At 40.7% G+C, this 26,193-nt stretch overlaps 1 protein-coding gene across 2 annotated transcripts in view; it reads left to right on the forward strand.

Moving 5' to 3' along the window:
• The window catches only part of LOC108696071 (cGMP-dependent protein kinase 1), a 430,860-nt gene that overhangs the window by 383,437 nt on the left and 21,230 nt on the right, over window positions 1-26,193 (forward strand). For both annotated transcript variants that reach the window (XM_018225072.2, XM_018225071.2), the window contains exons 8-10: window positions 3,685-3,750; window positions 9,432-9,506; window positions 18,955-19,051. In XM_018225072.2, the coding sequence (XP_018080561.1) occupies window positions 3,685-3,750; window positions 9,432-9,506; window positions 18,955-19,051 (238 nt within the window). The remainder of the gene's footprint in view (window positions 1-3,684; window positions 3,751-9,431; window positions 9,507-18,954; window positions 19,052-26,193) is intronic.

The following is a 26,193-nucleotide window of genomic DNA, read 5'->3' on the forward strand; positions in this document are numbered from 1 at the left end:
ATATATATATATATATATATATATATACACAATTAATGAAGGAAGAGGAATTTAAGGTTGATTTCACTATTAAAGAGACAATGTTTTAGAATGCATTTTTCTAATTTGTGTTATCAATAAAGAGTAGGGGGTCTAGTGTGTTTTTGTTTCAAACATGATACATCCTACTGAATGCTAATCCTGAAATATTATGGCCACAGCATTCAGTAGAGTTTCACTTTGTTTATAGTCATTTTTGGTTAAAAAACTTTTGTCTCTTTTGATGCTAGTCTTTTGATTTTCTACAAAGATATTCGATTACTCAGCCCAACCAGGGTCCACCCAGGCCCCACTACGTGGACTTGACATTTCTGAAATGTCAAGGTGTCTCCCAGCACTGAGCCATTCAACGTTTTGTAGCAATTCTCGAAATAAGTGGAGAAACCCATCGTGCTCTTGACTGTGAGTGTCAGTTTCCTGGGACTGGCACAGAGAGAGTTCTCAAAGGCAGTGCTCGGCATCACCACAGGCAGTTACATTTGTGAATATAGGATTACAAGACAATTTAAAGAAAGGGCATGGATTTTATATTGTCGTGATAGGCCTCTTTTCTATGTAGAATAGAGTCTCATTCAGTCTCTGATGTCATTACTTAGGAATAAAGGCAAATGACTTGCACCCATGTGTGTGACCTTCCCAGAGGGTGGAGATTGACAAGATCAATAAAGCCTTCTAAGAATCGGGAGACATCATCAATATATCCTATATGTTCTATTCCAAATGCAGGATTAGGAGCCATGGTATATATCTAATTTTTCAATGTTGAACATTTTGAAAGAAAACACAAAAGAATTTAGAAGATATCTCTTGGCTCCTCATCGCTTCATCTTTGCTAGAACATTTTGTTACATTCAACCCATCCTTCAAACTCAAAAACAAATGCTAATCACTAGGGGCAAGTTGTGATGAATCCAGTCAACAGGACAAGCACATTGTGTAGACCAGTGGTCCTCAACCAGTATCTCATGAGCAACATGTTGCTCAGCAACCAATTGGATGTTGCTCCCTGTGCCCTCAAACCAGTTCCTGGAATGGAGACAACTTTTGGTTGCATAAAAAACAGGTGTACTACCAATCAGAGCCTCCTATAGGCTGCCAGTCCACAAAGAGGCTGCCATATAGTGAATTGCAGACTTTATTTAGCACCCCTGGAACTTTTATCATGCTTGTGTTGCTCACCATCTCTTTTTACATATGAATGTGTCTTGTGGCCAAAAAAGGTTTGGTCTAGACAAAACAACCCCTGGTGGCGTGCCTTTGTTTTTATCCCCTTCTCCCCTTTTTCTGCATTTGGCTATAATTTTCAAACCAAAGGAACCCATTGGTCATCCCAAACAATAGACCAAAACTTTGCCAGTACTGGTGTGGCCTTAAAATTTCTTGAAGGGAAGAATTCATGATGATTCCATTGGTCTTCTCTTCTGTCCTGTGGACAACACTTGGGTGTCCTATTTGTAGACAGTTTGTCCAAAGTTTCTGTTACTATTTGACAATACTTTACTGTACTCAACCCCTATTGTACAAACAGTGATATGTGATCCTTAAGGGGAAGATGTATTAAAATTCAATGTCAGGATTTTGACGTAATCAAGACTTTTCTTTCCAGCGTGAGACTGGCCATCTTCATATGACTCAACTCCCTACCTAACAAGGACAGCAAACGATGGCAATCATTCCCCACCAGGCTAGTTGATCAAGAAATTGATTTTTTCTTTTTGCTTTTTCTCTGAACTGCATCTAAATAATGTTTTCAGTTGTGCTTGCTCTATAGCAGTAATCCCTAAGCAGAGGCTCATGGGCAACATGTTCTCCAACCCCTTGGGTGTTGCTCCCATTGACCTCAAAGCAGATGTTTATTTTTGAATTCCAATCTTGGAGGCAAGTTTTGGTTGCATAAAAACCAGCTGTACTGCCAAACAGAGCCACCTCACCAAATAGCCAATCACAACCCTTCTTTGCCCCCAGGAACTTTTTTCATACTTGTGTTGCTCCCCAACTCTTTTTACAATTGAATGTGACTCATGGGTAAAAAAAGATTGGTTTCCCCTGCTCTACATTGACAGACAGACTTCCATTGCAGCGCATCTCCTTTCTGCAAAACACTACGTTGTTTAAGCTGAGTGCAATGTCACATTATTGGTGGGATACGTAAAGCCGACAAGCAACAATTAAAGACAGTGTGCAAACAATCTGAATTCCTCTAATGGTGTTTTCTGAATAAACTGTAATTAAAATGGCATTTACATAAGTAAAAGATTGCACTACTTTAAGGCAGAATGCAGATGATTTCAGCAGTTAGCAACATAGATAAAATGTACTGATTGGAATGTAAATTGCAGAATGTCAGTTGGGCGGAATGTCTAGATTTGTCCTAGAGAGATATACAAGTGCTCTGTACCCATCCAGTCTTGTGGTTAGTAGAATGTATCCGAATAGACAACCTAGAGTGATATTTTGTATTACTTGACCTGTATAACTCAGCCTGCAGCCTTGCTCATTATTATGAACCCCTCAGTGACTTCTAATATCCTTATTATTTACAGTAGGGGGTACATTATCCCTTATAATACATGAGTGATACTCAGAGTTCCCTGTATAACTCAGCCTGCAGCCTTGTGCCTTTATATGGTCACAGAACAACCCCTCAGTGACTTCTAATATCCTTATCATTTACAGTAGGGGGTACATTATCCCTTATAATACATGAGTGATACTCAGAGTTCCCTGTATAACTCAGCCTGCAGCCTTGTGCCTTTATATGGTCACAGAACAACCCCTTAGTGACTTCTAATATCCTTATCATTTACAGTAGGGGGTACATTATCCCTTATAATACATGAGTGATACTCAGAGTCCCCTGTATAACTCAGCCTGAAGCCTTGTGCCTTTATAGGGTCATAGAGCCCCTCAGTGACTTCTAATATCCTTATCATTTACAGTAGGGGGTACATTATCCCTTATAATACATGACTGATACTCAGAGTTCCCTGTATAACTCAGCCTGCAGCCTTGTGCCTTTATATGGTCACGGAACAACCCCTCAGTGACTTCTAATATCCTTATCATTTACAGTAGGGGGTACATTATCCCTTATAATACATGAGTGATACTCAGCGTTCCCTTTATAACTCAGCCTGCAGCCTTGTGCCTTTATATGGTCACAGAACAACCCCTCAGTGACTTCTAATATCCTTATCATTTACAGTAGGGGGTACATTATCCCTTATAATACATGAGTGATACTCAGAGTTCCCTGTATAACTCAGCCTGCAGCCTTGTGCCTTTATATGGTCATAGATCCCCTTGGTGACTTCTAATATCCTTACAGTAGGCTGGGCACCCAAGAAAATTGCCCTTTCCTTTCCTAATTAAATCTATATTAATTCATTAATTTCACTGGATATTATAAATTTCTGTTCAGTGGTCAGTCGTAACACAGGAGTCACTTTAACTACAGTACAGAAATTATTAGATGGCCCAGTAAAGCAATGTGTCTACTTGAATAATATTTGAATATGCAGAAGGATAATCAAGCCAGGTTACACTGGGAAAAATATTTAACCCAATCCCATATTTAAAAAAGTATTACAAGTTCTCCACATTCGAATAAATCTGTGTATTAATTTCTTTCTTTTTCACTTTCAGGGAAGACATCAGGACAGCGAACGTGATTGCAGCTGAGGCCGTGACTTGCCTTGTTATTGACAGAGAGTAAGTACATTTCATGCAGCTCGAGTACAGTAAAGTCAATGACAGGGATGTCAGTTGTTCAGACTCTTGCAGAAATGTAAATGAAGGCGACTTATTCCAATTACATTCGGCAGAAACTTTAGGGGAAGAGCCTTGATTAAACCGTAACAAATCTCCCATGAGCTCGGCCGAGGGAATTGGGCACCTAATTGGCCAAACATCTGGTTTATTTTCAGCTCCTTCGTGCAAAATATATTATCCTAATGGAGACTATGCATAAATGAGAGCGCGGCTGGAGACGAGCGCGGCTGGTTTTATATTACTAACAAATACATGAAAATGTGCAGAGGTTTTATTAGCCTTTAGGGAACATGGCACTTAGTAGGCAGCCTGTGTCCATGCAATATATTGGGTATTTTAATATTCTGGGATTTGTAGTCCAGCAGCAATAGCAGAATAACGAGTCAGCTGTAGGCAAGGTCTTCAACCCTGTCAAGCTTGTGTAAACACTACTCAAAAACATATTAAGATTCTCAAGCAGCAACATCAGGGCGGTATTCCTAAAGCCATATAGAACTCCGTCATTAAGATGCAAAAGAATCCTCCAATGACAATCCCAGATAATCGACTGCCATGCTCTTTGCTCCTGGAGATGAAAGCTTTAAACCCAGCATTTCTAATACATATTAACTAAACTGCAGGATTTAGCCCCCCCCCTCCAGATGTTGACTTGTTTTACCAATATCTATTGAAATTTGTCATTCATTAGGAATTTATGGGAACCGCTATGTTTTAGGCCCCCTGCAAAGTTTGCTTCTTCTTAAATAGTAATGCACAGAGCGTTGGCGGTGGTTCTCCCTTATACTTTGTTTCATTAAAGGCCAAGTACTAGAGTTTATATAAACACAAAAAAGATTTTCCCTGGGAATTGTGCCCCCCCCCCCAATGATTGCACCAAGGCATGTTCCTCTTATATCTACCTCTAGTTCTGGCCCTGTTGATGCACAGGCAGGTTTGAAACCCACGTAACTTACATTTTTACCCATGCATTGGGTCAACCAATGACTCACCCATTGGGTTAAGGACTGGTAGTTGATTGACCCAGTTTGGTCCAATGACTTCCCCGTTGGTGATATCACTCACAGGCCCAGCCACCTTCAGCATCATTCTCTGGCTCAGCCCTGTCTAATTCTGGCCTGCTGCTTTCTTTTTATAAGCTCATGTCCACCCATTCCACCCACGTAAGTTGTTGTGTCTAGGGGCAAATTGTTAACCTGTGCATCACGTCTCAATAATTATGGCCCTAGAAATATGTCCCCCCTCCAGATATTTGATTCAGTGTAATATTATTCAGCCAAAACAACATATGACTCTCCCTATGTAAGATAATATGATGATGATGAGAACAAAATCCACGTTGACTTATCTCAACACATATTTTTTGATAAATCCAAAACAAACAAAGATCACTTTCATCACTTTTCCAAAAGGCAGCAGAATATTTAGTTTTCTGGGCCGGTGTCAGAGGCGACTTTACAGCTGGACAGGCAATCTCAGCTCATGTCAAGGGAACATAATTTAAGAAAGAAAAAAAAATTGCTCTTTGCAACAAAGAAAAAAAAAATCAAAAGAAGTTATTGGACTATTTTTCAACTACTGGACCGTCAGAGTTCTCTTATTCAAGACAGGTCCTGTCATTTGAGAAAGAATTATACAGACACAAAGAGCAGAGTGATTCACCTTCCAAAGTTGGCTTTGCTACACACAATAACGTTCGCCTTTATATCAAGTGTGAGATCATTGTGGTCCTATTTTCTCATCTCCTAACAGGGATGATGGAATATATAGAATATGTAGCTATGTATCTAGAGCTGTCTTTGGAGGGTCCTAATAGGGTTAATTGCACTGAGATCTGCTAATAGTAACATAGTAACAACTGAGGGTAGGAAAAGATGGGGGTACAAAGCAAGAAAAGACCATGATGGTTACAGTAGGTAAAGATGATGGCAGTAGAACAAGATGGCAACAGTAACACTTTATAGCAAGAGAAGAGCAAAATTACGACCATGGGGTAAGATGATGTAAGTTTGGAAAGACTGTGGCAGAAGAGTAAGGTAATAGCAGTTGAACAAAGTGATGGCAGTGACACTTTATGGCATTAGTAGGGTACAATGATAGGAAGAAGGTAAGAAGATAGCAGTAGGGTACAGTGTAGGCCTAGGTGACAGCAGTAGGCAAGATTAAAACTTCATAGCAGTACTATGGTGAGAAGACAACCACAGGGCAACATGGTGACAGTAGGGTAAAATGACAGTAGAAGGGCAAGATTTTAACAGTAATAGATTAAGATTACAGCAGTAGAGATGGATGATGGCAATAGAACAAGATGGAGGCAGTAGGAGCTAAATTACAGCAGTAGACAAGACTCCAACATAGCAACACCAATAGACTGGTTTTGAAGAACCGGTTGCCAGCAGTAGGGCAATATGATGACAGTTGGGAAATATAATAGCAGTAGGTCCTTGGTTTTGTTGACTTTGATGAGAAAAGATGAAAGCAGTAGGGCAAAATGGAAACTGTAACCCTTTATAGTAGTGCCAGTCAACCTGTGTCCAGTTTCCCATCACCAACCCAAGGTCTACAATCTAGGGGCAACTATGGACAACAGCCTATGGAGCATGTTTGCGGATTGGCTTTAGGTTTGAACTGGGACTCAGAATATGTCCTTTCATTTCAAGTAAACAGAGGCCTAAAAATAACCCATGGGCCAATACATAGTGACTGTTGTCTTGGTCAGCAGAAGGGGGACAGACAGGATAGCAATCAATGGACAAAAAAGTGGCATCATGGGAGTATTATGGTTATCCTGCACTGCATCAGCCTTAGTGTTTCATTTAAGTACATATTTACCTGTACATCACAGGAATCCAATAGCAGGCATCCATTGAGACATCCAAGCCTGGAGGTCCCTGTCCCAAACAGTCTCCTCAGAAGAGACTGGGTCAGGTCACGCAGCATAAAAATGCAAATGTTTCAGTTTGATAAAAGTATTTCCAGTGGAAAGAAATCAGAATTTAACTCACTTCATTTTTTTTTCTGCTATCGACCACCGCGGAACCCCGCAGAGCTTAGCTGAACTTATAAACCAGTAAATAACCTTTTAACAAACACACTATTGATTCAGCGCCACATCGCTGCTGAAACTCAGACTGCCAAAATATTCCTCGGCAATGCTCTTTTTTATTAGCTTTTCTAAATAATGGCCCTAATTAATTTCTAGGTTGCTGCTGGGCTCCCATAACAGATAAAGGCCTTTCCTCTGTAGCTGGGCAGATAGAATGATTGGATATTGCTCCTCTACGTTCCAGTGATATGAAGGGTTTGATGATGGAGATACAATATGTGTTTCTATAACAAAGTGCATAGATCAATACCCTTGGAACAATTTTACAGCAGTGTATTCTCACTGATCGATTAAAATAATAGACGTAGTGGTTGATCTAATGCAGAACTCTCTTTAGTGGAGCATCAAGCATGGCACTTACAGGTGCACATAGACTTAGAGCAAGGCGTTTCTACCATTCCTAGTGTTGTGAAGGAGTTGCCCCTACTTTATTTCAAGAGCATGAAGAATCACAACTGTAATTGTCAAGAGCTAATGATGATTGGGGTGGCACTATTCAATGTCCTTGAATATCTCCTACTGCTCCTACATGTTCTTAGTCTTTCATTCCCTTGTTCTTTCCTTTTAAGAACCTTATTAAGTCCTACCCCCATGCTCTGGAATTCTCAATTCCATTTTCACTCAGGAGCCTTCACTGAAACCCATCTATTTAACTGCTGACATTGACATGCTCTTGCCAATACCTCTCATATCAATCTTATACAGATCATAGGGATGATCTCCAGCTTCTCAGCAGGAAGCAAATCTACCAGGGCATCCTTTTTACTTTCAGCTTCCTCTTCTTTCTTCTGGTTCTTTGGTTGTTCTGGGTGTAGCCTCTTTGAGCAGATGCTTGGCACATTCATATATATGGATCTATACTTATCTCAGTGTGTGACTGGCATCTAATTAGCAGTAGATGGAAGATGGTGTTGTATAACAAAACCGGTTTTGTGGCATTTAAAGATTCTACAGGAGAAAAGGCAAAAAAGCAATGTCTAACCATCCCTAAGGCTGTTTTACACATACAGTATAAACTGTGTTTTATATCAAAGTGGAACTTGCCATTTATAGCAAAGCTTTGGGTTCATTTATTGTGCACCCATGTAGCAGGAGATAAATGTCAATGGCATACATAGTCAACTTGAGCCAAATGCCCTAGTTTTGGTTTTAGGTCCAGAGTCAAGGAGGCAAAGCATTTTGATTGGATCACTATATGGTAGAATGTTACAGATTTAATTAATGGCCATGGACAATTTAACTTCTAAGTTGATAAATCCATCCCAGGGAATTAACCCTCTAAACCAGCTCTTTCTCTTGAAGAACTCACGCTATCCCTTGTGCTTTATTACATACATAATTCAGAACATGAGTATGTATTTGTCTTATGGGGCCCAATGTAAAGGCTTGCTAGGCTCCTCTTCCTCAGTCTTAAAATTCATGTATGTTCTGGAAACCATCTTCCATGTATATCATGATTTGATGGTCATATCATGACAATTTTAAGTATGTGGACAAATTAGTTCTTGTACTAAACAATTAGGATATTGTCCCTTCCCAGAAATTATATTGGGTCATCTAGGTCCATATTAGTTAATTTCCTCGTTCCCTCAGGAGTAGTTGGAAAAGTTGGGATATATTGAAAACACTATAAGACTGACCTGAAGTTCCCCCTATAGTGATATGCAGCTTTGTCCAGCAGCATGAAGACCAGTTAGGCAGAGATTTGTGGAGAAGGTTTTGTCTCCTAGATAATTCTGGAGAAGTCCAGAAATAATGTCAGTGAGATTTGGTGGAGATCAATTATTTGCTGTCCTATGTATTGTTGCAACTGTGTCAGAATGACTGATACACCAATGTTTTCATAATCATTTTAAGAGTAGTTAGGGCCTAGACTAAATGTTGGACCTGAAAGTAGTCTTGAGCAGAAAAAGTCACCTACACACACTACTACTTCAACAGAACTGTCAGATGGTGACAGTAGAGCAAGACAGCAACTGTAGGACGAGACGGTTACAGCACAATGGCACCAGTAGGATGAATTATAACAGTAGGATGAATTATAACAGTAGGACATGATGGCAACAGTATAACAAGTTGGTGAATGTAGGACTTAATGGCAACAGTAGCACTTGATGGTGACAGTAGTCAAAATGGTGTTTGTATGGTGAGAAGATGGTGAGCATAGAGGAAGATGGTAATGGTAGGCAAAGGTGTTTCAGCCTTCAGCACCCTCAAAGTGTTATGCTGTAGGTCAAAAACAACTCAATGGCAATAGGGTACACTGGTGAACAACAACTCAATGGCAATGGGGTACACTGGTGAACGACAACTCAATGGCAATAGGGTACACAGTTCAACAACAACTGCATGGCAAAAGGGTACACTGGTGAACGACAACTCAATGGCAATGGGGTATACAGGTCAACAGCAACTCAATGATCATAGGGTACACAAGCCATTTACTACTGTAATTGTAGATCTCCATATTTCCAATTTTGTAATGCGACTGATTTTGTGTGTCCTTTGTTTCCGGCAGCTCTTTCAAGCACTTGATTGGAGGCTTGGATGACGTTTCTAACAAGGCTTACGAAGATGCCGAGGCAAAGGCAAAGTAAGTAACGGAAAGCAAATTCATTTCTCATTTTCAATATGCAGGCTGTTTGTCAGCGACGGGAATCCAATATGACATTAATAGTTTCAGAATCCTTTACAAGAACTGACAGGGACCAAAGGAATGATCTGTCCTTTTGTTAAGTGGAAAACGCAGAGGAGCATTGTACTTAGGACTAACGAAAGAATTGGGGGGGGGGGTTATAAATGTAGGATTGTTTATAAGACCTGAGGGGTGACAAAGCCAAACAAAGCTTCTCCTTGGGGCACCAGTGGCCTCTAACATCCTCCAGCCAATAGCTGCCAGTGCTGTTTTGCTTCATATACAAGAGCACAACCCAACCCATTCGTCTGGGCTGCAAAATTCCCCTCCCCCTCCACTGGAATAAACTAATTTCCAAAATCTTACTGGAACAGTTAACTGCTAAGCTACATACCATTTGTATCTTACATGAATGCAGTGACTGAATTCTTATTTTCTGCTTATTTCTCTGGGTACTGGTGGCAGTTTCCGCCTTGCATAAAAATTTAGGAGTCATTTACCTAGACTCCCATTTGATCCCCATTGGAAAGCTGAAAAGAAGAAGGCAAGTAATTCAAAAACTATGAAAAATGAAGGCCAACTAAAAAATGACTTAGAATTAGCCATTCTATAACATCCTTAAAATTAACTTGAAGATGAATTACCGCTTTAAGTGGAAAATGCACCATTGTCTAAAGGCCATTGTAGGGAACAATCCCCCTAAAGAGACATCATAAAACTATGGCAACATAGGTATTCCCCTGTACTAAGCACAATTCAGCAGGAACAGCCCTTAAGTTTGCTCATATTCTGTACAGAGAGATCCCATAAAACTATAACAGCATAGGTATTCCCCTGTACTAAGCACAATTCAGCAGGAACAGTCCCTAAGTTTGCTCATAGTCTGTACAGAGAGATCCCATAAAACTATGGCAACATAGATATTCCCTTGTACTAAGCACAATTCAGCAGGAACAGTTCCTAAGTTTGCTCATAGTCTGTACAGAGAGATCCCATAAAACTATGGCAGCATAGGTATTCCCCTGTACTAAGCACAATTCAGCAGGAACAGTCCCTAAGTTTGCTCATAGTCTGTACAGAGAGATCCCATAAAACTATGGCAGCATAGGTATTCCCCTGTACTAAGCACAATTCAGTAGGAACAGCCCCTAAGTTTGCTCATAGTCTGTACAGAGAGATCCCATAAAACTATGGCAGCATAGGTATTCCCTGTACTAAGCACAATTCAGCAGGAACAGTCCCCTAAGTTTGCTCATAGTCTGTATAGAGAGATCCCATAAAACTATGGCAGCATAGGTATTCCCTGTACTAAGCACAAATTGGAGGGTGTATTTTATAGTTCAACAGGCTAGGTTCATAAAACTTTACTCAGTGATCTTCAGTCTGTGGCTTCCTTTGGCTGTAGGAGTTGCCATATAGATTTGCAGGTCATATTGTGTTTCATAATTCAGTAGAAGAGGTGACAGCAGAAAAATGTATATCTTCATTACTTCTCTATCCTGTGCAAAGTGATGCTTTTCATTTCTTTCTAGCGGCTCCGAGAGCTTCAATACAATTAAACAAAAAGGAAGCAGAAGGTTTATCAGAGCTTGGGAAAAAAAATCATAATTAAAAGTAGAACAGAAAAAGTTGCAGTAATTACAGTGTCAGAACTCACTGATTTGCCAGCGTTTTTTAAGCCAGGCAATTTATGGGAGAAATCCTGAGTCCGGAGCAGACGCGGCATTGATCCGTGCGGAGGAGGAAAGCGATACCTGAGTGGGAAGGGGATTTTCAGTGATGTTCAAATTAAAGTACAGACAAGAGCAGGATTATTGATTCATTATGGACAAAGACAGTGTATTGTGATTGCAACAAAGCTAATAACTGAGCTTATTATATAGCAGCTCTCTACAGGGAACTCAAAGTTACTGATAAAAGTCTGCGCTGATGGAGAAATAGAACTTTTTATCTCGGAGGCACATGAGTTGCACAGGGGTGTAATTATAAGAGAACAGAACCAGAGATGTTTATAGAATGAGCCAGTAGTAAAGAGGTTTTCTCAGTTCTCAGGATTAATTATATATGTGAGCGTGTGATGAAGAACGGCTTGGCCAGGGTTTTGTTGTTGGGCTTATTGACTTCTAACTAAGGGGCATGTTTACTAACACTGGAGATAGTAATGTAGTAGCACAGGGGAATCAGTCAGTAGTACAGGGAGGTCAGATAGTAGTAGGGAGAATAAGTAAGTAGAATAGGAGAATCAGTTAGTAGCACAGGGGAATCAGTTAGTCGAATAGGAGAGACTTATTAGCACAGAGGAATCCGTCAATAGTAGAGGGAAGTCATAAAGTAGTATATGAGAATGAGTAAGTAGAATAGGAGAATCAATTAGTAACACAAGGGAAACAGTCAGTAGAATAGGAGAGACTTATTAGCACAGGGGAATCAGTCAGTAGTACAGGAAAGTCAGATAGTAGTATGGGAGAATGAGTAAGTAGAGTAGGTGAATGAGTCAGTAGAATAGGACAATTAGTTAGTAATACAAGGGAATCAGTTAGTAGAATAGGAGAAAGACTTATTAGCTCAGGGGAATCAGTCAGTAGTACAGGGAAGTCAGATAGTAGTATGGGAGAATGAGTCAGTAGAATAAATTAACTGATCAACAGAATAAGGGAATGAGTCAGTAACACAGGGAAACAGTAAGTAAACTAGGGAAATGCATTATAATATGGTAATTAATCAGCAACATTCAGTAAGTAGCATGGAGGGGGGGGGAGATCAGTGAGTAACTGAGTGGGGATCAGTGAGTAACTGAGTGGGGATCAGTGAGTAACTGAGTGGGGATCAGTGAGTAACTGAGTGGGGATCAGTGAGTAACTGAGTGGGGATCAGTGAGTAACTGAGTGGGGATCAGTGAGTAACTGAGTGGGGATCAGTGAGTAACTGAGTGGGGATCAGTGAGTAACTGAGTGGGGATCAGTGAGTAACTGAGTGGGGGATCAGTGAGTAACTGAGTGGGGATCAGTGAGTAACTGAGTGGGGATCAGTGAGTAACTGAGTGGGGATCAGTGAGTAACTGAGTGGGGATCAGTGAGTAACTGAGTGGGGATCAGTGAGTAACTGAGTGGGGATCAGTGAGTAACTGAGGGGGGATCAGTGAGTAACTGAGTGGAAATCAGTGAGTAACTGAGTGGGGATCAGTGAGTAACTGAGTGGGGATCAGTGAGTAACTGAGTGGGGATCAGTGAGTAACTGAGTGGGGATCAGTGAGTAACTGAGTGGGGATCAGTGAGTAACTGAGTGGGGATCAGTGAGTAACTGAGTGGGGATCAGTGAGTAACTGAGTGGAGATCAGTGAGTAACTGAGTGGGGATCAGTGAGTAACTGAGTGGGGATCAGTGAGTAACTGAGTGGGGATCAGTGAGTAACTGAGTGGAGATCAGTGAGTAACTGAGTGGAGATCAGTGAGTAACTGAGTGGGGATCAGTGAGTAACTGAGTGGGGATCAGTGAGTAACTGAGTGGGGATCAGTGAGTAACTGAGTGGGGATCAGTGAGTAACTGAGTGGAGATCAGTGAGTAACTGAGTGGGGATCAGTGAGTAACTGAGTGGGGATCAGTGAGTAACTGAGTGGGGATCAGTGAGTAACTGAGTGGGGATCAGTGAGTAACTGAGTGGGGATCAGTGAGTAACTGAGTGGGGATCAGTGAGTAACTGAGGGGGGATCAGTGAGTAACTGAGTGGGTATCAGTGAGTAACTGAGGGGGGATCAGTGAGTCGGGATATCAGTGAGTAACTGAGTGGGGATATCAGCAAGAATCATCCATCAACTCGAGCTCCTCCGCTGTGTGTATATGACATGGTGTTGCTGAGGCTGAGGGACTGTTAGGGCTGATTTACTAAGACAGTCGTGCAGGAGCAGCGTTCCCATATGGGAGAGTGGGGAGATCATGATTTCATCTCCAAAGAAACAATTTTAGTGGAATCATTTTTATGCCAAGTGTTAAATAACTGTATTAAGATTTTTAGTGCCTTTAATGCTCGTATGAAAACTCCCCCCCAACTGAAATACACAGTAATGATGTGACGCTGTTGCTTTAATATCCCTGTACATAAAGGGCAGGAGGGGGTCTGGCAGGTAAAAATGTTTTTTTATCTTTGTGCAGAAGTCAATCTCTTCTATCAGATTTGCCCTTGAGGATCAGTCTGTCCTGCTGGTAAATCTCTAGGGCCACTCACAGCGCACGGACTTTGTACACCGGAATCTTTGCTTCTTGCTGACAATAAAGTGACAAATAAAATGCATGAAAATATTCCCAAATTACAAGAGGAGGCCGGAAAAAGCCTCTCAGTTGTGGAGCAGCCTGACACACTGACGTTTTGGACAGAAGGGGAAAAGGCTTCGAGCAGCGCGGGGGGGGGGGGAGCCTGGGCTTTGTGGTTTTAACTTTAACTGCCCATCACTATAGAACATCAACTTCAATTTCATATTCTTTCTTCTCATAGTTTTATGGGATCTCTCTGTACAGACTATGAGCAAACTTAGGGGACTGTTCCTCCTGAATTGTGCTTAGTACAGGGGAATACCTATGCTGCCATAGTTTTATGGGATCTCTCAGTACACACTATGAGCAAACTTAAGGACTGTTCCTGCTGAATTGTGCTTAGTACAGGGGAATACCTATGCTGCCATAGTTTTATGGGATCTCTCTGTAAAGACTATGAACAAACTTAGGAGACTGTTCCTGCTGAATTGTGCTTAGTACAGGGGAATACCTATGCTGCCATAGTTTTATGGGATCTCTCTATACAGACTATGAGCAAACTTATGGACTGTTCCTGCTGAATTATGCTTAGTACAGGGGAATACCTATGCTGATATAGTTTTATGGGATCTCTCTGTACAGACTATGAACAAATTTAGGGGACTGTTCCTGCTGAATTGTGCTTAGTACAGGGGAATACCTATGCTGCCATAATTTTATGGGATCTCTCTGTAAAGACTATGAACAAATTTAGGAGACTGTTCCTGCTGAATTGTGCTTAGTACAGGGAATACCTATGCTGCCATAGTTTTATGGGATCTCTCTGTACAGACTATAAACAAGTGTTGGAGGCAGTTCCTGCTAGATCTGGCTTTTTTGGGGGCATTAGACCATAACAGGAGGGCTATTGGAATTAATAGGGAAGTGTCTAACCAGACAATGAAAGGCAAGACTGAAATGCCATAATGATGTCACATCTGCTTAGAATCTAGGAGATCATTTTTAGCCAATTTGCCTTTAATTAGCCAATCGTTATAAAGGGGAGTAATCTGCAACCTGGGGTAAAAGAAAAGGCAAACTGTCCCACTTAATGAAGTGAGATGCCACACACTGATCAGAAATCAAATACAACCCCTGTAATTCGCATTATCTGAGCGGGATCAGGCCACGCATCTCACACGTGGAAAGAAGCAACGGAATTACACCATTTCTGCTTTTTCTCCCTGTTTCTATGGAAACGCCCATGCACATGACAACAGAAATAAAGACATGACAGATCCCCTGTATAGATTTCCCTGGATTGTACAATAGAAGCGCAAGCTCTTGAGTTGCGGGGCGAGATCTCAGGCAAATGGGATACGTTATCATTAGTTCAATTTCTACTTTCAGTTGCCTTTTGTTGAACTGCAACTCCCATCATTCTCTGCTAGATGCCAGTGCAAATTCGGGGGCAGTTAGAAGGATCCAACCACACAGCCACATGTTGCAGTTGAAAGCCACTTGCAGTTCTACATTTTACCTGGTGGGGGCAGCACATTTTTCTATGATAAAAGCAACAGAACGTAGTCAGCAGCTGCAAATAAAGGGCAGATAAAACACTGGTGCTTGTAACACAACAACCAGAGCCCTTTAAGGATAAACAAATGTATGAGGGCTGGGAGGCCACGTACATTCCATTATCCAGAAACCCTTTATCCAGAAAGCTCCGACTTATGCAAAACCATCTCCCATAGACTCCATTATATCCAAATAATCAGAATTTTTCAAAATGATTTCCTTTTTCTGTGTAATAATAAAACAGTCGCTTGTACTTGATCTCAACTAAGATATAATTAATCCTTATTGGAGACAAAACCAGTCTATTGGGTTTATTTCATGTTTATATGATTTTCTAGCAGATTTAAGGTATGAAGATCCAAAATACGGAATGATACGTTATCCGGGAAAGCCCAGGTCCCGAGCATTCTGGATAACAGGTCCCCTGTACATACGGATCACACATTATACTGTTAAACTGACTGTATATGACATTCTTCTTCTGCCCTCTAGTGACCAAATAATAGAAATACATCACGGTTTATGAAACTGGCTGATATACTTTTAATTTTCCCTTGTTATTGATCAAAACAATCCAACATTTAGGTATAAAAAAGTTACTTGGGTGACCTTACGCTACTGCTGAATCACATACTAAAAATACATTGGGGACAGGTGTACGGCTGGGGAGCGGGGATTGGGTTTGTGCGTCTCCCACATTGCCGGCAGATGCTTTGTGTTGCCTGTGGAGGTTTGTGGCAGATGAACAGAACAAAAAATATTCAGTATCCGCTGGGGCGAAACGCGTGAGTCTGTGCCCTGCCGAGATGTGTTTTCAGGTTGAAAGTTACACGTTAATGAACTAATGAAAGGGGCAGCCAACAAGTAGAACGTTAAAGTATACTTTAAGTATGTTACAGAATGGCTAATTCTAAGTAACTTTTCAATTGGTCTTTAATATTTATTTTTTATAGGTTTTTTCACTATGTACCTTCTTCGTGTCCAATGTCACTGACCCCCATTTAAAAACAAATTACACATTTACGGTTACACATTTATAGTGATTGCTACTTTGTATTACTCGTCTTTCTATTCATATTCCAGTCTCTTATTCAATCCAGTGCATGGTTGCTAGGGGAATTCGGACCCTAGTAACCAGATTACTGCAAACTGGAGAGCTGCTGAATAAAAAGATGAATAACACAAAACACAAATAATAAAAAATGAAAAACAATTGCAAATTGTCTCAGAATATCCCTCTCTAAATCAGACTAAGAGTTAATTTAAAGGTGAACTGTCCCTTTAAATAGGATGGTAGATTCCTCTTTTAAACTTGGAATGGAAGCATTGGCTAGCTTTCAGAATGATAATGTAATACAGGTATGGGACCTGCTATGCTGAATGCTTGGGACCTAGGTTTTTCTGGATAAGGAATCTTTCCATAATATAGATTTCCATGGTTTCTAGGTTTACTAACAAATTATTTAAACATTGATTAAACCCAATACAATGGGTGATGATGGACAGGACCGCCATCAGAAACTGCAGGGCCCCATACAACAAAATTTTACTGGGCTCTGCCCACTGCAAGCCCCACCTACAGGTCCGCCCTCCCCACCACACAGTAAAAAAACAAAAAAAAATATTGGTGGCTAGGGTTCCCACTTGTTAATAAAAAGTAAAAAGATATTGGTGGTCAGGGCCCCAATAAAAAAACATTTGTGGCCAGGGCCCCCCATTAAAAAATATTGGTAGCTAGGACCCCACATGAGAAAAGAAAATTGGTGGCCAAAATTGGTAGCAAGGGCCCCCCACACATTATAAGAAAATTGGTGGCCAGGGCCCCTTAAACGTCCATGCCTTCCCGAAGTCAGCAGCTCTCAGAAAGATGGGGGGCCCGGCTAATCAAGTAAGTGTAAAGTGGCCAGGCCCTCCTTACCCTCGGGGCCCCCTACAACTCTCCCCCCTGTTCCCCCCTGATGGCTGCCCTGGTGATGGATATTAGTTGACAGATAAATGTTGCACTACAACTCCCAGCATCCTCTGACATCCAAAGCTGTAAGCTGAAATCCCATTTGATATAATGCAGACAGATAGATAGATAGATAGATAGATAGATAGATAGATAGACAGACAGACCGATAATAGATAGATAGATAGATAGATATGGAGAGAAAGATTGCCAGACAGATATCTATCTGTCTATCGTTGGTGAATAAATTTGCCAGGTGCGAATTTCCATGTTTTGTCGCTGGCGAATACATTCTCGAAACTGCGGTGAAGATTCGCTGGTGAAAAAAGGGCCCACGTCAGAATAGTCGCGCGCATAAAAATTGTTGCACGTCAAAATTATTCGGGCGCCCATTGACTTTAATGAATTTGGCCCAAATAGGTGCACGTATAAAAATTGACGCAGGCGTCAAAATTGACACGTGTCAAAATTATTTCGACTCCCATTGACTTCAATACGTTTTGCAAATTTTTCCGTGAAGAGTAACGGGACAAATCCGCCCATTACTATTTCTCTCTCTCTCTCTCTCTCTCTCTCTCTCTCTCTCTCTCTCTCTCTCTCTCTCTCTCTCTCCATTGTCTCTCTATCTATCATCAATCATTTATTTGTCATCTATCATCTCTCTTTATCCGTTCAACTATCTGCATTAAATCAAATGGGCTTTGAGCTTACAGCTTTGGATGTCAGGGGATGCTGGGAGTTGTAGTGCAACAGCAGATGGAGAGGCTCGCACTGTACAAGTTAAAGTGATTAAATTAGACGTGGATGTGAATGTTTCCCATTTCTGCCATGTTCTTCATTATAGCTCAGCCTGTTCACATGATCCCCGTTCCATATGTGCTATATAACGTATAGCTGGGGGGTTATGGGTAATTGCAGATACTACATTCAGGTCTTGTAAGGCAAATGCAGAGTACAGACGTGCCACATGCCTCACTAAGGGGGAGGGGCCAGTTCAGCGCTGCTGCCATACTAAAAATATCAGCAGGGCTCATCAGGATATTTCCAGCTTAATAGTCAGCATCGCTGGAGCTTGTCCTCTATATCAGTGGCACATTGATCCGCTGCTTAGTGCACAGAGCCCCCTGAGTGCCACTAGCCAATGGCCTGGAGCTTGGGCTTGGGACCCTGGGATAGTGACAGAGTGTGAGACAGTTCCAAGGGATTTCCCAATTCATTTCCCATATACGGAGGGACATGTGAAGAGCTTCCCAGTCTCAAGAGACTCCTCTGTCATTTTCACACGAGAGTCAGCTCTTCTGCCTAATGACTCATTTATCCACTCATTTATATGTGTGGGCTCAGCGCTGAGAATAGAGTGTGAATAGAATCCCCCGAGGAGGGAAACCCAATCCGCAGCCATGTAGCGCTGACTTTATTCCTGGAAACCATTCTATTGGCAAAGGGAGAAAAAGCGAAAATCTGATGGGATATTGGCGCGGTCTGGACCAAATAAAACAACAGCTACAAATTTTTTTTTATATTTATCATTTTTATTTTTTGTATAATTTTTTTACATGGAAATAATGGGAAAACAGTCCGGTCCTGTTCTTGGGCACCCGCAGGCTTGCACTTTAAAAAGGTTGGCTCTTTTCTTTCTTAAAAAATCTAGATATGAAGCGGAGTCGGTGTTCTTCGGCAGCCTCAAGCTGGCGGATTTCAACATCATCGACACGCTGGGCGTCGGAGGGTTCGGAAGAGTAGAACTGGTAAGTGAGCGATTTGCGTATTGCGCAAATGTGCAGCACAAGGTGGGTGTGAATTGCGTTTTAAGGGGAGGTTCGTCTACAAGTGAGTTTTTAGCAGGTTATAGAACTGCCAATTCCCAACAACTTTGCAATTTGTATAGTTTTCAAATTATTTGCCTTACTCTTCTGCCTGTTTCTAGCTTTTAAATGGGGGTCACTGACCCCGGCAGCCAAAAGCTATTCCCCCCCCCCATAAAGCTACAGTTTTATTGTTATTTCAACTTTTTAGACCCTATCCCATTCATATTCCTCTCTCTCGCTCACACTGTTGCCTAGTTGCTAGGGTAAATAAGTCCCTAGCAACCAGATAGCTGCAGAAATTGCAAACTGGAGAGCTGCTGAACATAAAGCCAAATCACTGAAAAACGACAAAAAATAAAAAAGGCAGACCAATTGCAAATTGTCTCAGAATATCAATGTCTACATCATACTAAAAGCTCATTTAAAGGTGAACTAGCCCTTTAAGGGTTCTTTTATGGATGCAAGTGTAAGCGAGTCAAAATAGCTGCAAAATTGTGCATGCACACTATCAAAATTATTAAAGGGGTTGTTCATCTTTGAGATAACTTTTAGTATGATGTAGAGACGGATATTCTGAGACAATTTGCAATTGGTTTTCATTTTTTATTATTTGTGTTTTTTTAGTTATTTAGCTTTTTACTCAGCAGCTCTCCAGTTTGCAGTTTCAGCTGTCTGGTTGCTAGGGTCCAAATTACCCTAACAACTATGCACTGATTTGAATAAGAGGCAGGAATATGAATAGGAGAGGCCTGAATAGAAAGATGAGTAATAACAACACATGTGTAGCCTTACAGAGCATTTGTTTTTTAGATGGGGTCAATGACCCCCATTCAAAAGCTGGAAAGAGTCACAAGAAGACGGCAAACATGTTTTTGTCAAAACACATCAGTTAATAGTGCTGCTCCAGCAGAATTCTGCACTGAAATCCATTTTTCAAAAGAGCAAACAGATTTTTTTTATATTCAGTTTTGAAATCTGACATAGGACTAGACATATTGTCAGTTTCCCAGCTGCCCCCAGTCATGTGACTTGTGCCTGCAGAATGAATGGCTTTTGTTAATTACTGCACTTTCCCACAGGGAATAGGAAAAAGTAAATCAATGAATTTGTAAAAAATTCCTTCATTTTTTTTCCATTGTACATTCCAGTTCATACAAATTTCTGACTAATAGACTCACTGATTTGTGGACTATTAATAATTTGTCATTATCACAGGTGAAAAACATCCATTCTAAAATTAACCATGGGCCTGTATGGCAATTATGCAGTTGGTCAGTGTTTTCAGTTTTTTTTATTGTTCATCTTATAGTTGGAATAAATCATTACAGGGGCAATTACAAAATAATAGTGGCAAACAATAGCAGAAATCAAGCCTTACCTAAAATCTGCTTACCCCAGTATGGAGAAAGACAGATTAGAAAAGCAAATAAGTAATAACTAGTGAGGTTTATAAGGAGCAGATTTATCAACATTCAAGACTGAGTTTTAATGGCAATTCAAATTTTCCTCGACAAAAAAAATCGCAATATCAAATATTTCTGAATTTGAGTTTTCCAAACTTGAATATTTGAGATTTGTTAAACTCAAAAATCAAATATTAAAAATTGTCAGCTAAAAGCTGATGTGTCTCTGTAGGATTGAACTGGAAGTGTATTTCCAAAATTCACAGTATTTGAAATTTTGATTTTTTTTTTGGGGGGGGGATAATATTCATTTTTGCAATTTTGCAATAGTTTTTCACTTTTTTACGTGATTGAATTTTTAGCATTCATGTTTTTTGTTCAGAATTTTCTGGAATTTGACAAAAATCTGAGTATGCAAGTTTTGGGACTTAGGTATTTGGAGGTACCTGTTAGGCAGTATTTGGTATCCAAAAATATGGATTTGGTGCATCCCAACTCAATTGAACTGAAGGGGTTTGGAGATGGATTTACTAATATATACAAGATTTATCAACATTCAAGAATGAGTTTTTATGGCAATTCAAATTTTCCTCGACAAAAAAACCTGCAATATCGAATATTTCCAAATTTGAGTTTTCCAAACTGGAATATTTGAGATTTATTAAACTCAAAAATCAAATATTAAAAATCGTCAGCTAAAAGCTTATGCGATTCTGTAGGATTCAACTGGAAGTATATTTCCAAAATTTAAGGTATTTGAAATTTAGATTTTTTGGGATAAATTTTGCAATTGAAAACCAATTGTAATAAGTCCTTGAATTTTTAGCATTCATGTTTTTTGTTCTGAATTTTCTGGAATTTGATGAAAATCTGAGTATGCAAGTTATAGGATTTAGGTATTTGGAGGAACCTGTTATGCAGTATTCGGTATCCAAAAATGATGGATTTGGTGCATCCCTACTCATTTGAATTGAAGGGGTTTGGAGATGGATTTACTAATATACAGGTATACAAGGTTAATTTGACTGCCTTTTGTTGGCATGAGAATCTTTATCCATCTGCCTGGGGTGCTGGGATTTCTAGATGCTATATCTAGTGATGGCCGAATTTATTCGGCAAGCGCGAGTTCACGGTGGATTTCCGTGTTTCGCCGCTGGCGAATAAATTCACAAAATTGCTGCAAAAATGTTTTTGACGCTGGCGAAAATTCCGATGCCGGCGACAATTCCAACGCCGGCAACAATTAAAGGTGCCCATTGACTTTAATGTGTGTCAAATAGTGACCGGCGTCAAAATTCGCGTTTCACAAACTTTTCGGGAGAAATTCTCCCATCGCTAGCTATATCTCTTGGGCTGCACCCTTTAATGAGTATCAGTGATTAATAAGGTGAACTTGACACCCCAGGCTTGTGCTCTTCTAGTTCTGAAATCCGCCAGCTTGATCTGTAGGGATTCCAACATCTCAGCTGTTTTGTTCTGATATGTGACAATGTATTGGCAGTTGGGCAGCCTTTTGCTTTAATACCGTGTGAATTCCAGCTAGATTAATGGATCTGGGGACTGGATTATGCAATGCCCTGGGAGAACGTTTGGAACTCTAACCCCTAATACTTCAGGCTGTAAACAGTCACCGTCTCCAGGGTAATAGGTGGGAAGAAAGGAATATCATCACAAGAACATGCGTAATCTACTAAAGCGGGACTGGGGGTGGCCAGCTCTAATCCACAAAGTGGCACGTCAGAGAACCATCCTGTGGATATAAACTTGACATTATTACAAATAAACGGGGTGGTGAGTGAAGGAGACATCTAGGAAGGTATCCGGGGACACAGCATGGAGTGCATCAGCTCTGTTCATTCCCTTAGTAAATGACCTCTGCTAATTCTGCTTGGGAGTAGTTCCATGAAGTTCCCAACTATTTATAAACTAGAACTTTGAAACACATATTTGCCAGGCAGTTCTTTTAGCCACAGCACATCTACTCATCTCATCATGTTCTTACCTTGGAACGCGGTTTATTTTACCTTGGAGCTTGCATAGTCAGCAACACCTAAAGATCCAAACATGGTGGATCGCTAAAGGAGAGGACTTCTTTAAGTCAGGCAGTGTGCTGGGCTACTCTGTGGTTTCATTTTGACTTTAAATAATTGTTCTGTGCTCGGTTTTATCTAAGAAGGGGTGAGGCCTAGAGTCAGTCAATGAGTTCTATCCATTACCAATGCAAAGCAGGTTGATGAAGCGATAACCACTAGAAGAAGCTCCTGCACATGCTTTGTGGTGGGATAGATCAGCCTCCTACCCTGTAATGGCAAATATAGCAACTCTGCAGCAGAAAATGCAATCTCTGTACCTGGATAAATACTGGGGGCAGATTGGATTCACCAAACAAGGGGGAGAATTCTTTGTGTGCTAATACGATAGGGCCATAGATATCTAAATCTTTGAGGTGGAAGGGAGCAGTGTTTCTCCTCAATAGAATGTTGAAGTTGAAGTTGTTGACTAGTGATGGGCGAATTTGCGCCGAAAAATTCGCGAATTTTTGCCGCGAATTTTCGCGAGCGTTTCGCAAATTTATTAGCTGGCGGCAAAACGCGCAAATTCGCCGCGAATTCGCGCCTGGCGAATAAATTCGCCCATCACTATTGTTGACCATAACTTTGTGCTCTAGTTCTTGAAGTTTGAGATATCCAGGCTTTAGATATGCCTCTAGCAATGTGTGGGTTGACCTGAAACCCGAGCTGACCTGCAGGTTGACCACCGGTCGGGCGAGTTCATATTGAACGTTTGCCAATGTTGCAGGTTAGGGTTGGAGGTGGGTCAAACTGGATAAGTACACTCTTCTACAGCTCCTGAAGATTCCCTGTCTTGGAACCAGAGCTGCACAGATATGTAGTGTACATAACAAGATGATGTGGATATGAGTCAAGTGCAGGCCCTACAATGGCAACATTTTGCAGTTTGAGGTTTTGTGGGATAAGGTCGGGTGCAAGTTTTGTTTTTCCTGACCCGCACATCACTACATACCTCCTACTTGTCCCTCTCTAACTGTGGATTAATTGATCTTAAATTGGGCGAAAATGGGCAAGTGGCCTGGATTTTGTCTGGATCAGAATTGTAGTTGGGTCTAACCGGGCATGCCTGTAATGGCCTTATATGTTAAAATATTTCATTTAGAATTGTTGGTAGGTTTTAGGTTGGTAGTTGCCAATTAACAACTGCCTGCTTGATTGGTTACTGGGCATCTCTACTTCAGTTAATGATAAGTCAATTTTATACTATCCTTTGTATCATCGCTTTGAAATAAAGGCATGAAACTAGATGCTTCTCTAATAGTTTTACTTGGCATGGCTATGCAACACTCACAAGGACATCCTCTGCTAGAAATAGCCTCCCCAGACCACAAATATCTTGTCCCAGGCAGCACTGAGATCAAGACGTGTAGGATGAAATCTAAGATGACCCGAATTTCCATTTATACACATGACTCAAGGGAAATCCTCAGCCTTCTTAGGTATTTGCTTAGTGCTCACATACTTTGGATTAATATTCCCAGCTCAGGAGATCCCAACACATGTAAACAAAAAGGAATCCTCTCTGATAAACCAACCCTGGAAGGGGTTTTTGCCAAAGAGGGCCTGTTGCATCTATACTGACCAGATGTTTATTTGTGCTTAATTGCTTCAAAATATGTATCAGTCCTGTGCATTAGGGCAAGATTGTTGACAGAATTGTTTAAGGCTGTGATTTATACACAGGGTCAATGCTCCCCAGTTCAGAAACTGAGATTTCACTTGTGAGTGTGGATAATACATGCCCAGGGAAGTCCATATTTCCTCCATACCAGTGTTAATGATTTATGTTATGGTACAACATTCTCCTCCTGACTGTAAAGCCGACCATGGTTGGCTGGAGTGATCTTTTTCCACTTGGTTCTACAAGGAATGGTTCAACTACTGCTTCAGGATGAGAAGCTGATTAGGGTTGATTTAGTCATCTGCTCAAAGGTTATCCCTTAATTGTCGAATTGCCCAGACATGCAGTCATGCCAAGGAAATGCCAGAGGTTATCTGAGTTGAGTGGAGAGAGCCTAGCCCAGAGGCTTTCTGGCTTTCTTTCTAAAATGAATATAGTCCACTTACTGAGCATCTTCATGAGAAGCAGTTTTCTTTGTTCACCCTCCCTTTCCCATCTGTAACCCAATAACAGAAAAAAGTCATACATTCCTACTATAAACTGTGCCATCATTTGGTGAAACAATACCCAAATGGCTAATATTTAAGCCCTTATTCATTATCCTTATGAACCAGCTGAGTAAAGGGTGAGATCTGGAGTCTGTTCAGCTCATTAGGTTTTAGGTTTGAGGCCAGTTATCCCAAGACAATGGAAAATTAGGGAAGGTTGAGAAGCCAGTTATTGACCCCCTCCTTTAAACTAGGATGAATATTTCCATATGACTTATACAAAAGAGAAATAAATAAATCAAATGTGTAGTATTTGAAAGTTACAAACATGGAAGAATTGACTGCTCTTCAAAAGGAAAGGGAAGAAAATAAACTAAAAATTAAAAAAATATGTAAAATATATTTCTCCAGCCAGGATGGTGTTTTTTCCAAGTAAACTGGGAACATTTTTGCTGTCTCTTCTGCTCAATGTGTTTATCTGAAGTTCTTGTTGTGCTTTTGTGCAGTGTGGCACTATATGATACATTGATGATATGTAAAACGAAGCAATAAGGGATTAAGTATCCCCTACTCTGCGTAATAGGGATATTCCAATCATCAAAGGGATATTTATAGATTTCCAAGACTGTGTACTGATGCAATCCACTGATATTACTGCTCCTTTAGGCTATTCCCTACCCAGATGACAAGAGACCTAGGGACTGTTGAAAGGCCAAGGATGCTCGGGGCCACTACATCAGAAACACCTTTAGTACTGCACTGAAAGATTAAAATAGTAGTCAATGTGCATTACATATTAAGTGTACATAAGATGTATGTGGCAGGTGTAAATATGTGCCTTTAACATATTGGAACTTAACTTCTACTCAGGACCCAAGCCACAACACAGCTCCGTATCTGGTAATGACCAGACTGTTGACATATTGGTCAAATTGGAATGCTGATGTCATTACTTTGTTCATCCCAATATGACCTGAAATTTGTTCTGGACAAATAGTCTGAATTAAGGTTAATGTAAACTATGGTTTGGTGATAAAGTTGAAAACATTGGGGGTTTTCATTAACACTGGGCAAATTTGCTCATGGGCAATAACCCGTGGCAACCAATCAAATTGTTGCATTCATTGATCTACTTGCAGCTGGCTTTAAAAACGAAATCATTGATTGGTTACTATGGGTAACTGCCCACGGACAAATTTGCCCAGTGTTGATAAATGTGCCCCATTGTGTACAGTCTGAGGTCAACAGTCTGTTAGGAACCCTAGATGATATGGTAATTTGGAGAAGAGCAATAGATGAGAGTGAGGATACATTAATACATTAGTTGGTCTCTAGAGAAGGGCATGAATGTAGGCCAACATTGAGAGGAGGTATTAGGGCGGTAACTGAACATGGCTGAATATGGCATGGGTGTAACAAGAATGTAGTCTGAGGATCACAGTCATGTATGTTAAGTGGAATGGCCCATTATAAGAATGTGTTTTGTGTTTGAATCTTC

This window comes from Xenopus laevis, chromosome 7L, assembly GCF_017654675.1.
Source record: "Xenopus laevis strain J_2021 chromosome 7L, Xenopus_laevis_v10.1, whole genome shotgun sequence".
In the NCBI taxonomy this organism is placed as follows: Eukaryota; Metazoa; Chordata; class Amphibia; order Anura; family Pipidae; genus Xenopus; species Xenopus laevis.